We start from the raw sequence: 13,886 nt of genomic DNA, 5'->3' as shown, positions 1-13,886 counted from the left end.
TGGGTAATAGCAAGACCCTACCTCTACAAAACATTTTTAAAAATTAGGTAGGCCTGGTGGTTTGTACTCCCAGCTACTCAAGAGGCTGGGGAAGGCAGATCACTCGAGACCAGGAGTTTGAGGTTGCAGTGAGCTAAGATGACACTACTGCACTATATAGCCTGGATCCTGGATGATGGAGTGAGACTCTGTCTCAAAGAAAGAAAAATAAAAAGATACAGACCTCTGGTCATATTTAAAATTTAAAAAAAAATACTTCAAAAAAAATATTTATTTTCTACTTTGATATATGATTTACAATTATTTTTTCATATTATGATTTATATTTTCACTTTCTTGATGGTGTCCTTTGAAGCACAAAAATTTTAATTTTGGTGAAGTCCAATTATTTCTTTTTTCTTTTTCTTTCTTTCTTTTTTTTTTAGACAGAGTCTCGCTTTGTTGCCCAGGCTAGAGTGCCATGGCGTCAGCCTAGCTCACAGCAACCTCAAACCTCCTGGGCTCAAGCAATCCTACTGCCTCAGCCTCCCGAGTAGCTGGGACTACAGGCATGTGCCACCATGCCCAGCTAATTTTTTGTATATGTGTTAGTTGGCCAATTGATTTCTTTCTATTTTTAGTAGAGACGGGGTCTGGCTGGTTTCGAACCCCTGGCCTCCCGGAGTGCTAGGTTTACAGGCATGACCCACCTCGCCCAGCCCTATTTTTTCTTTTTATAAAGAAATTTTTTCTAGACATGGAGTCTCACTCACTATGTTAACCAGGATGATTTCAAACTCCTAGCCTCTGTCATCCTCCCTCCCTGGGTTCCCAAAGTGCTGGAACTACAAGCATGAGCCACCATGCCTGGCCCAATCATCAATTTTCTCTTAATTCCATTTTTGGATTAGTCATTTCTAGTGTACAGTGGCTTTTACATTATTATTATTTTACATTATTAACCTTATGTTTTGAAACCTTGCTGAACTTGCCAATTAGCTCTAATAGTTTTTATGTGGATTCCTTAGATTTTCTATATACAGAATCATATCATCTGCTGGTAGAGTTTTACATTTCCTTTTTCAATCTGGATTTCTTTTACTTGCCTAATTGCCATGGCTAGAACCTCCATGGAGTACAATGTTTAACATAAATGGTGAGAGTAGACATCTTTATCTAGTTCCAGATCTTAGGAAAGCTTTTAGTCTTTTACCATTAATTATGATGTTAACTGTGTGTTTTGTGTAGTTAGTTGCCCTTTTTTAGGCCTTTTTTTGTTCCTATTGATAGTTTAGTAGAGTGTTTATTTTTTATTGTGCAAGAAGGTTGGTTTTGTCAAATGAGTTTCCTGAATCCACAATATATTACATGTATTGATTTTCATATGTTGAACCAACCATGAATTCTTGTTTTTATAATTGTTATTAATAGAAATATACTTCTGCCACCTTGGAGTCTTAATTCAACTGTCATAACTGGAAGATTATTAAAAAAGATTAATCATTTAAAACACTAATTTTATATGTTTATATAAATATACTATTTATATATATGAATTTATGTTCCAATTTGAAAAGTTTTCTATTAATAATGATTTTTTAATATATATAAAAAGTTTGGGGCTGGGTGCAGTGCATTAATGTAATCCCGGCACTTTGAGAGGCTGAGGTGGGAGGATCCCTTGAGCCCAGGAGTTCAAGACCAGCCTGAGCAACATGGAAAGCAAGGTGAGAGCCTATCTCTAAAAAAAAAAAAAAATTAGCTGGGAGTGGTGATGCACACCTGTAGTTCCAGGTAATTGGGAGGCTGACGCAGGAGGATAACTTGAGCCCAGAAATTTGAAGTTGCAATGAGCTCTACCCGGAGCGACAGAGTGAGACCTTGTCTCAAAAAAGGCTCAATCATGCTTAAGAGAAATGTATACGGTTCCAAAACGTACCTGATTTTGGTAAGCAACTGGAGCATACTGCTTATAAATAGGAGCTAATTGTGTAGCCAAACTCTGTAGGTTATCTTCAAGGTTTTTTTCCTATAGGAAAAGATAATCTATATCAGTTATTTTATGACATAGAGTGAGTTTAAGGTATGAATTAAATCAGAAATCATTGCTGACAGTCATTGAAGTACAATTCATACTTACCCTGATAAAATAGATACCATAGAAAATATAACATGTTTTCTTAATCTACACAATTAGAAATTGTTATGCTCTAAGTCTTTTGAAATGACTATTTTGTTATAAGTTAATTAGAAATTTAGTGTTAGAGGTAAGTTACAAAACTGCTCATATTGTTAAGAATGAGAATCATTATTTTATATTTATGCAGTAGTACTTGGCACTTGGAATAAATGAAGACAAGGTTCCTGCTGCTAAGGGGAGATGTCAAGGTAAACAATTCAGATACAATTCGACAACTTTCTGTAACAGAGAAGGGAGAGAACATATATAAAGCACACACTATGTATCAGATCTTATCTCACATATAATCAGTATATTCTTAAACCATCACAATAAGAATGTCCAAGAAGAGTCTCTATTAAAAATGCCAGTGATGCCAGTATGAGAAATGAAACAGAAGAGAGACTTTGCAAATAAGAATAGTTGAAAGGCCACTGAAAGTTTTTCAGAAATGATTATATTCTATTTAATAACCACTTCGGTACGGTGCTCACCGGCCGCAAAACCTTGCCCACAGCCGGCACTCAGTCCGCACGAGAGTCTGTGCTGTGCATTGACGACCAATCCATTTTGCTCTTGTGTGATGAAAGCTTGAAAGCACTGAAAGCTTGTTTTACTTTACACGCAGCTTTACTTGTAATGTAAATCAGAATAGGTAACATATACATATATGTTTTTATTACGTTATTTTTAAATGTTCACAATTTTATTTTATTTATGTATTTATTTTTTGAGACAGAGTCTCGCTTTGTTGCCCTGGCTAGAGTGAGTGCCGTGGCATCAGCCTAGCTCACAGCAACCTCAAACTCCTGGGCTCAAGCAATCCTCCTGCCTCAGCTTCCCAAGTAGCTGGGACTACAGGCATGCGCCACCATGCCCGGCTAATTTTTTCTATATATATTAGTTGGCCAATTAATTTCTTTCTATTTATAGTAGAGATGTGGTCTCCCTCCTGCACAGGCTGGTTTCGAACTCCTGACCTCGAGCAATCCGCCCGCCTCGGCCTCCCAGAGTGCTAGGATTACAGGCGTGAGCCACTGCGCCTGGCCCACAATTTTATTTTGATAAAAAAATTAGAAAAGTCATATCACAGCTGTTGGCTAAAGTCGCTGTGCGTGTTCACCTGTGGCTATCGACTATAGTCGACACTCATACCGAAGTGGTTAAAGTTAGAGACTTAGAATGAACAGTCAGATCTAAGAAGTCAATTGAAGGAAATAGAGAGCAAGGACTAAAAAAAGACTGAGGCTTTCACCTCGTGTGAGATTGGGTAGATGGAGATGTCATAAACACAGAAAGAAGACTCTCACGTAAATCAGTTCACATCTGGTAGTCATCAAATATTATGAAAGACAAAGCCACAAAAAAATGCAGACATAGGAAGTCAGTTCTGTGGTGATTTTTGACAAACCTCAATCTTGGCAACTATAAAGCATCACAGATAACCTGTTTGGTTTCCTGCTGCTTTATGTTCAGCCTTTTATTATGGAAAAAAAAATTCATAGGGTCAATTTCTAGATTAGTCTGTTCATCTGTCTACTTTTGTATCTGTTGCTTGCAGTAGCTTTAAAAAGTCAGGAAAGCCATGATTCTACTTTAAAGACATTTCCTAGCTATACCTGGACATAAATTAATGCATTTATTGAGGACAAAAATTAGAATCATTTAAAGACCCATTAAAACAATTTTAATTGTGTTTTCTAACCCTGGAAATATCATGTTGTGTGGATAACTGTGTTTTATTGCTAATAGAAAAAAGCAGGAAAATGTTAATAGTTGTGTACTGCTATTGACATAAACATTGGAAAAGTCACATGCGAATTCCATAATTCTTACACACTATTAGGTTTATATTCTTCAATATTCTCACACAATTTTATTCTGTTTTATAGTTATATCTATTCTATCATGGGCCATTCAACATCCCAAGTCAAACTGAGTAGTTTGTCATTTTGAAATACTTCATTTATTGTGTGAGAGTGTTGAAATTAAGTAGGCAAACAGAAACAACTCAAATAAAGTTTGTATAGTTGACTACAGGCATCATTTTATTATTGTGAAGCTCATTGTTCAAATTGTACAAACTCTGAATTTCTAATTGTTTCATTAGAATGAATGTGCACATCACATATAGTGGCAACTTTTTTTTTTTTTTTTTTGGTAGAGACGGGATCTCGCTCGGGCTGGTCTTAAACTCCTGGGCTCAAGCAATCATCCTGCCTCAGCCTCCCAGAGTGCTAGGATTATAGGCATGAGCCACTGCACTTGGCCTAGGGGGCAGCTTCTTATCAGATCTTTACCTGTTGGTGTTCAAGACTATATCTCATTGTACTTCTCACTCTATACGTAATCTATAGGATCATGATGTCCAAACCTATGACTGTCATTACCACCTAGAACAGGCATCCTCAAACTACGGCCCACAGGCCACATGTGGCCCGCCAAGGACATTTATCCAGCCCCCCGGGTGTTTTTGCCACCGCTGCCTGTCCTGCTTATTAGCAGCCGACTTGTTCTGGGCCCACAGTGCGCATGTGCAGAATGTGCGCCTGCACTTTCCAACGGTCCTCCAAGGGTCTGAGGGACGGTGAACTGACCCCCTGTTTAAAAAGTTTGAGGACCCCTGATCTAGACCATCTCTTTATCTCCAGTTCATATTATTATTTACCTGACATCCCCACTTAGATTTCTTTTAGGAACCTAAAAACCAACATGTCCAAACTAAATTTATGATCTCCTCTCTGCAAATGTGGTCCTATTTCAGTGTGCCCCAATGTCAATGATGAGCACCACCACACAGTTTCAGCCACCATTATCCCTTGAGGAATTGTTCTCATAGATAGCTGGCTCATCTTGCCAAGTCTCCCCTTGGCCAATCAATTATTCAAAGATCACCAGAGAGATCTCATCAAAGAACACATTTAATTATGTCACTCGCCTTAAAACCCTTCAATGATCTAATAAAATACTTGGTATGGCTCACAGGGCAGCTGCATGTACCTCACTCTCCCTTGCCTGCTGAGCTTCAGTCAAATTGGCCTTCTGACAGCTCCTGGAGTGAGCCATGCTTCTTCCTGTATCATAAGCACTTACAAATGTTACTCATTATTAATGCTAACCACCAGCAAAAACTGATCTCACATTCACTAATTGTATAACAGTATTACTGTAATAGGAAAAAATTTAGTAGTCATTTTAGTATTACTACCGTGTTTCCCTGAAAATAAGACCTACCCATAAAATAAGCCCTAGCAGGATTTCTAAGCATTTGTGCAATATAAGCCCTACCCCGAAAATAAGACATAGTGTTGGGCGTGGCTACGCAGTGTATCTGCACAACCCATGCATTTCATTGCGGTAAAGAAGATGAGTAGCCCTTCTCATCTGCCCCATCGTGACAGCTACTATCCTAGAGGTGACCGCAAAGGTGTGAGCAGTCCCACCAACAAGGTCGGCTCCCCCTGTCAGGTCCTGGCCATCCTGTGCGTGCTGCAAGCTGAGGCTTTGAGGGGAAAATAACACATCCCCTGAAAATAAGCCCTAGGGTGTCTTCATGAGGAAAAATAAATATAAGACCCTGTCTTATTTTTCGGGGAAACATGGTAATATACAAGGGACTTCAAGAAGTTTGTGGCAAAATACAATTAAAAGATAAAAATAAAAAAGATAGCTGGGTGAGGTGGTGTGTACCTAAAGTCCCAGCTACTAGGGAGGCTGAGGCAGGAGGATTGCTTGAGCCCAGGAGTTTGAGGCCAGCCTGGGCAACACATAGCCCTTTACAGATTTTAAGATTAGGAAACAAGGCTGGTCTGAGTGCAGTGGTGTTTACAACTAATTGATCACAACCAGTTACAGATGTCTTTGTTCCTTCTCCACTCCCACTGCTCCATGTGACTAGCCTTTAAAAACCGGCGAGGAGGCCGGGCGTGGTGGCTCACGCCTGTCATCCTAGCACTTTGGGAGGCCGAGGCGGGCGGATTGCTCAAGGTCAGGAGTTCGAAACCAGCCTGAGCGAGACTCCGTCTCTACCAAAAATAGAAATAAATTAATTGACCAACTAAAAATATATATACAAAAAATTAGCCGGGCATGGTGGCACATGCCTGTAGTCCCAGCTACTCAGGAGGCTGAGGCAGTAGGATCGCTGAGCCCCGGAGATTGAGGTTGCTGTGAGCCAGGCTGACGCCACGGCACTCACTCTAGCCTGGACAACAAAGTGAGACTCTGTCTCAAAAAAAAAAAAAAAAAAAAAACAACAACCGGTGAGGAAACAAAAAGTCAGAAAGAGGCAAATCAGGACTGTAAAGTGGATGCCCAATGATTTCCCATGAAAGGTTTTGCAAAATTGCCCTTGTTTGATGAGAGGAAAGAGCAGGAGCATTGTTGTGGTCAAGGACTCCCTGGTGAAGCTTTTCTAGACTTTTTTCTGCTAAAACTTTAGCTAACTTTCTCAAAGCATTCTCATGATAAACAGATGTTATTGTTCTTTGGCTCTCCAAAAAGTCAACAAGCCGAACACCATCAGCATCCCAAAACATTGTTGCCGTGACCTTTGCTCTTGACTTAGTCCAGTGGACCACTTCCACTTCTTGGTAGCCATTGCTTTGTGCTTCTTCTTTAGGATTCTACTAGCAAAGCCATGTTTCATCTCCTGTAATTCTTCAAAGAGATGCTTTAGAATCTTGATCCCACTTGTATAAAATTTCCATTCGCATCTGTAGCTCATCTGGGCATAATGGTTTTGGTACCCATAAAATGGAAAATTTGCGCAACTTTAATTTCAGTCAGAATTGTGTAAAATGAACCAACTGAGATGTCTATGGTGTTGGCTATAATTTCTGCTCTTCATTGTCAATTCTCCTCAACTAAGGCACGAACAAGATGAATTTTTACTTGCAAATTAATGTAGATAGTCTGCTGCTGTGGGTTTCACCTGCCACATCATGTCTTTCCTTCTTAAGACAAATTATCCATTTGTCTTAATGGATTTTATAAATTATCCTTTTGTAAGCAGCTGATTTCTCTGGGGCATTGTACCCATAAAGTTTTCATAAAGCTTCAATAATCTCACCATTCTTGCACCCAAGCTTCACCACAAACTTGATCTTTGTTCTTGCTTCAATCTTAGCAGAATCCATGTTGCTCTGACAGAGGCTCTTTTTAAACTAAAGTCTTATCTTTTCTAGTGCCTCAAGCTAGATTTTGTTCAGATATGTTGTAACAAGTTAGTACAAGTTTATTCTGGTGCAGATAAAGTATGAAATCCATGCATAGTTTTTTTCACAATACATATTTTCCATGAAACTTTTGAAGAGCCCTTGTATTTATATAGTAACAGATATTATACTTTCAACATATAATATTTAGAAAGAATACTTAGCTGGTTAATTTTAAGAGACATCTGACATCACGTTATCAAATGTCCTGATCCTTGAACATGGTACCTTCCCATTATCAAGTCCAATAGACTTCTTGTGAGGTACTTTATAGATTTTCTTGCTAACGTCAATGGGACTTTTTTGTTTGTGTTTTTTTTTTTTTTTTTTTTGAGACAGAGTCTCGCTTTCTTGCCTAGGCTAGAGTGAGTGCCGTGGTGTCAGCCTCGCTCACAGCAACCTCAAACTCCTGGGCTCAAGCGATCCTCCTGCCTCAGCCTCCCGAGTAGCTGGGACTACAGGCATGCGCCACCATGCCCGGCTGATTTTTATATTATATACATTAGTTGGCCAATTAATTTCTTTCTATTTTTATGGTAGAGACGGGGTCTCGCTCAGGCTGGTTTTGAACTCCTGACCTCGAGCAATCCGCCCGCCTCGGCCTCCCAGAGTGCTAGGATTACAGGCGTGAGCCACTGCGCCCGGCCTGTTTGTGTGTTTTTGAGACAAAGTCTCACTCTGTTGCCTGGGCTGGGGGGCCGTGGCATCAGCCTAGCTCACAGCCACTTCCAACTCCTGGGCTAAAGCGATCCTCCTGCCTCAGCTTCCTGAGTAGCTGGGACTACAGGCATGCGCCACCATGCCTGGCTAATTTTTTTCCTATGTATTTTTAGCTGTCAAATTAATTTTTTTTAATTTTTTAGTACAGATGGGGTCTCACTCTTGCTCAGGCTGGTTTCGAACTCCTGACCTTGAGTGATCCTCCCGTCTCGGCCTCCCAGAGTGCTAGGATTACAGGCGTGAGCCACCACGCCCGGCCAATGGGACTCTTTTTGAATGTCATGTTTCCTAATGGTTATGACTGCTAGACATGAAAGTTAATTGAACCTTAACAATATTTGTACCCCCATAATATGATGAAATAAAAAGAAAAAAAAAAGAAAGCAAATTGGTTTTTAACAAGATAGCATTGTATCTTGCCATCTTGTTAAACTTATTAATAGTCATAATATTCAGTAGGTTGATTATTTTGTGTTTTCTAGATAGAAAATCATATTATCTGCAAATAATACTTCCCTCTCTTTTGAGCCACTTCCCGGTTTTATTGCAATAGCTGGAAACTCTAGAAAATGCTAAATAATTTTGATTATGTCTGTAATAGGAATATTATTTCTTAATTGTGAGTTTTTGAAAGGTACTATATTAATTATATTACATATATAGTTGGATTAATTCCTGCTGTTTAATTTGGTGTTTTCTATTTATCATGCATGCCAATGGTTTCTTTAACTCCCTTCACTGACTTATAGACTACAAGACTAGAGTCTAGTAGTATTATCATAGCTCACTGCAACCTCAAACTCCTAGGTTCAAGAGAACCTCTTACATCAGCCTCCCAAGAAGCTGGCACTACAGGTGTGCCCACCACTATGCCCAGTTAATTTTTCTATTTTTGTAGATATGTTGTTCAGGCTGGTCTCAAATTACCGACCTCAAGCAATCCTTCCCCTTAGGTCTCCCAAAGTGCTAGGATTATAGGTAGGAACAACCATGCCAGGCCCCTGTTTTCTTTAAAAAAATTTTTTCCCACTAGTTCAAAAGATATAAATTCTATTGCTACTAATTAATAGAAATATAACATATACTTTGTCAAATGTGTGTTTTCCAATCTTTGGCTCATGACTCCTTAGTGGGACATAAAATCAGCTTAGTAGGTCAAAACTAACAGTTCAAAAAGGAAATCTAATTCAAAATATTATAATAATGCATCATACAGATTAGAAATTACTATATTGACATTAACTTTCTTTATATTTTAATGTTAGTACTGTTACATGTAAGAAGAGTAAGTATTGTTTTCTGTTAGTCTTATTTTAATTATTTTCTTGTGTGTATGTATACACTTGTTTGTAATACAAAATGTTTTTTATTCGCATCTCGCAAACTTAAGAAAAAAAAGAAAAAACAAAATGTTTTTTACTCTTGGTCACTGCTCAATGATCAAAACACACCAATTTTAGAGTTAATCAATATGTAAATTTTCTCCACCCAAACAAAGCCGACAAACATTACCATACTTAGTTCCTATTTGTGCCCCAACCACTCCCCACTGCCTACCCACCCGAGAGTTGATGAAGCTATGGAATTATACGTATAGGTTCTACTCAACTTATTTAAACTTAACACCAAATTTGACTAATTTCTTTGCTCACCATGGCCTCGTGTCCCGGACAGATTCGTTCCGGTTTCACATATCTTCTTTCTGGATTACGTCCTTTAGTAATTCTTTCATAGTAGGTCTGTGGGTAGTAAACTTTCTGAGTCTTTGAAATGTTGGCAAATGGCTTTTTCCTAATTTGGCTGGGCATAAAATTCTAGACTCTTTTAACAATGATTCCCTCTGGGGTAGGGGAGCAGAGCAGGAGGAGGAAGCCAAGGACAACTGGAATTCGGGTTGATTAGCTAAAGAGTTTACCTAATTTATTTAGAATTTTAAATTATTTACTTATACATATATACATAAATTTTACTATTATATTACTAATTTTTAATATTTAATTTTTTTAGTGTTTCAAAAAAGCTTTGAAGGAATGTACTTACATATTTATTATGTAAATCAAAAATATAAAGGTCACTTACGTGCAAGGGAGAGCTTGGATCAATTCTAAATCTTCTGGGGCTTGGGCTTCTACCAAACTTACAGCCATTGAAGTACATACTCCATGAACAGCCAAAAGAGAATGAAGCTCCACAAGTCTCCGGATCAACTCCTTGACATGTACAGGTACGACTGTAAGATGGTAATAGCAAAGGAGTGAACTGATAAAGCAGGACAAAATCTCAGACACAACATTTTATGTTTATATAATTTTAGCAGTATAGATGGCTAATGCACTGGTTATAACGCTAATTTTATTACTTATTTAATCTAAAGTAGTTTTGTGCTAACAATAAAAAGCTAACTGTACTTGATTATAACCAAATTTTTACCTAAAATATTAAGAGTGTAAACACAAAGAAATGGAAATAAACAATACAGATCTAAAATATCCACACACTCAGGGCCCAGGCCAGGTGGCTCATGCCTGTAATCCTAACACTCTGAGGCCGAGGCGGGAGGAATGGTGTGTGTGGTGGCATGCACCTCTAGTCGCAGCTACTTGGGAAGCTGAGGCAGGAGGATGGCATGAGCCCAGGAGTTAGAGGTTACAGTGAGTATGATGACACCACTGCACACTAGCCAGAGCAATAAAGCAAGACTCTTGTCTCCAAAAAAATAAATGATAAAATAAAATATCCATAATCTCATTCAATTTGGAGATGTCTGAGATGGGGGAAATAAAGAACCTGGATTTTAAATCCTACATGTGTTTCCTATCAGAAATGAAAATCACAACAACTGATTAGCTCTTTGGAATTCAGCTTCTTCTTTTTTTTAAATTATTTTTTTTTAATTTCAGCATATTATGGGGATACAAATGTCAAATGTAAGGTTACGTATATTGCCCATGTCCCCCTCCCCCCTCGAGTCAGAGCTTCAAGGGCGACCATCCTCCAAACATTGCACATCTCACTCATTGTGTTTGTATATACTCATCCCCTCCTCCCCGCTCCCCGAATTCAGCTTCTTTATGGAATTCAGTTTCTTTATGTCAAAAATGAGACTGATATAATTTTCTGAGGATTCAAAAAGGATAATATGATGTATTTATTCCTTTCTCAATTTTAAAGATTTCATACATGTATATCAGAAAAATGGAGGACATGGCCTTTTACATTTAGTAACTTGGTAAGTGTATCACATTTAGGACATTTCCAAAGCCCTAAAGTAGACTCTATAGTAAGAGTGACAATGTTTAGTATATACATACAAAGATCTGAAACCAAGAAAATAGCATTTACTCTTCTCGTGGTTCTAAATGTGCATATTGCTTAAAACCTCCAATAGCACATGATGAAAATATACAGTTTTAAAAACACAAATATTATTCTTTTAAGGTAAAAATAATATAGATATTTAGCAATCAAAACTATTGTGTTTTTTTTTTGGAGACACGGTCTCACCCTGTCGCCTGTGCTGGAGCACAGTGGTACTATTATAGCTTACTGTAACCTCCAACTCCTGGCTCACACTATCCTCTCACCTCAGCCTCCAAAGTGGCTGGGACAAAAAACCTGGCTTGGCTAATTTTTTTTTTCTACCTTTTTTTTTTTTTTTTTTTGAGACAGAGTCTCGCTTTGTTGCCCAGGCTAGAGTGAGTGCCGTGGCGTCAGCCTAGCTCACAGCAACCTCAAACTCCTGGGCTCCAGTGATCCTTCTGCCTCAGCCTCCCGGGTAGCTGGGACTACAGGCATGCACCACCATGCCCGGCTAATTTTTTTATATATATATCAGTTGGCCAATTAATTTCTTTCTATTTATAATAGAGACGGGGTCTCGCTCTTGCTCAGGCTGGCTTTGAACTCCTGACCTTGAGCAATCCGCCCGCCTCGGCCTCCCAAGAGCTAGGATTACAGGCGTGAGCCACAGCGCCCGGCCTTTTTCTACCTTTTTGTAGGGACCGGGTCTTCCTGTATTCCCCAGGCTGGTCTCAGGCGATCCTCCTGCCTTTGCCTCCAAAAATGTTGGATTATAGGTGTTAGCCACCTATTTTTCTTTTTTAATTGTGAATGTCAGGAAAATGCCTGATATGTGACATAACATTGCTTGCAAGAAAGACTACAATAAAGATCAGTCAAGGTATTATGAGGGGGAAAAAAGGAGAGAAAAGGAGTAAGTTGAAGATGCTAGCTTCCCATAAAACTTCTTACCAAGAAGACGGACTTTTAAGGGGCAAAATGTTACAGTAGCTTGATAAGGAAGAAATTAGATACAAATAAAATCAAGGAGGTTAAATTCAATTTGAAATTGAAGAAGAAAATTAAAGTTGCCAAAAAAATAGAAAAATAAGAAATGTATTTATATCAATGAAAAGATACATAGGAAAGAGGGGAAAATATACCTTAATTTACTATTGACTGTTATGTAAAAAACTAAACACAGGCCCGCGAGGTGGCTCACGCCTGTAATCCTAACACTCTGGGAGGCCGAAGCAGGTGGATCGTTTGAGCTCAGGAGTTCGAGACCAGCCTGAGCAAGAGTAAGACCCCATCTCTACTAAAAATAGAAAGAAATTACTTGGACAGCTAAAATATATAGAAAAAATTAGCCGGGTATGGTGGCTCATGCCTGTAGTCCCAGCTACATGTGAGGCTGAGGCAGGAAGATCATTTGAGCCCAGGAGTTTGAGGTTGCTGTGAGCTAGGCTGATGCCACAGCACTCTAGCCAGGGCAACAGAGTGAGACTCTGTCTCAAAAAAAAGAAAAAGTATTTGATCAAAATTAAATTTCCTGATTTTAATCATTATGCTGGGGTTATATAAGAGAATATCCTCAATTTTAGAGTCTGAAGTATTACTTGTGAGAAAAAGGATATATAGTCAGCATCTAGCTCTCAAATGATCAAGAAAGAAAAAATAATAATATGTGCTTGTATGTGTGCATATGTGTAAATAAACACATAACACAATGTTCTCAGCTGTGGAATTTAAGTGAGGGTATATAAGAGTTCCCTGATGTATTCTTGTGTCTTTCTGTAAATATAAAGTTGTTTTTTATTTTATTCTTTGATACAGGGTCTCGCTCTGCTGCCCAGGCTGCAGTGCAGTGGCACCATAATAGCTCACTACAACCTCAAACTCCTGGGATCAAGTAATCCTCCTGTCTCAGCCTTCCGAGTAGCTGGGACTATAGGTATGTACCACCACCCCCAGCTAATTTTTCTATTTTTTGTAGAGACAGGGTCTTTCTTTATCTGTTACCCAGGCTGGTCTCTGAAGTTCTTTTTTTTTTTTTTTTGAGACAGAGTCTCGCTTTGTTGCCCAGGCTAGAGTGAGTGCCATGGCGTCAGCCTAGCTCATAGCAACCTCAAACTCCTGGCTCAAGCAATCCTCCTGCCTCAGCCTCCCAAGTAGCTGGGACTACAGGCATGCACCACCATGCCCGGCTAATTTTTTGTATATATTAGTTGGCCAATTAATTTCTTTCTACTTATAGTAGAGACGGGGTCTCGCTCTTGCTCAGGTTGGTTTCGAACTCCTGACCTCGAGCAATCTGCCCGCCTCAGCCTCCCAGAGAGCTAGGATTACAGGCGTGAGCCACCGCGCCCGGCCTGAAGTTCTTTTTAAATGATATGCTAGATCTATGTTAAATGAAATAGAATACTACTTATTTTATTTGATTATTAGGAAGATTAAATAAGAATATAGGTATAATTTTCGGAGCATTGACTTTACACAAGAGGTATTATTAT

At 38.9% G+C, this 13,886-nt stretch overlaps 1 protein-coding gene across 5 annotated transcripts in view; it reads right to left on the bottom strand.

The window, feature by feature from the left end:
• Positions 1 to 13,886, bottom strand: part of TET1 (tet methylcytosine dioxygenase 1) — a 134,270-nt gene that overhangs the window by 19,011 nt on the left and 101,373 nt on the right. For 4 of the 5 annotated variants that reach the window (XM_012762670.3, XM_012762675.3, XM_012762671.3 and 1 more), the window contains 3 exons: positions 10,174 to 10,324; positions 9,747 to 9,833; positions 1,919 to 2,008 (listed from right to left, as the gene is read on the bottom strand). In XM_012762670.3, coding sequence (XP_012618124.2) covers positions 1,919 to 2,008; positions 9,747 to 9,833; positions 10,174 to 10,324 — 328 coding nt within the window. The remainder of the gene's footprint in view (positions 1 to 1,918; positions 2,009 to 9,746; positions 9,834 to 10,173; positions 10,325 to 13,886) is intronic. The other variant, XM_012762673.3, reaches the window with a different exon arrangement.

This window comes from Microcebus murinus, chromosome 14, assembly GCF_040939455.1.
Source record: "Microcebus murinus isolate Inina chromosome 14, M.murinus_Inina_mat1.0, whole genome shotgun sequence".
In the NCBI taxonomy this organism is placed as follows: domain Eukaryota; kingdom Metazoa; phylum Chordata; class Mammalia; order Primates; family Cheirogaleidae; genus Microcebus; species Microcebus murinus.
The sequence above is the reverse complement of the archived record's forward strand: the minus strand, read 5'-3'. Positions and strand labels throughout refer to the sequence as shown.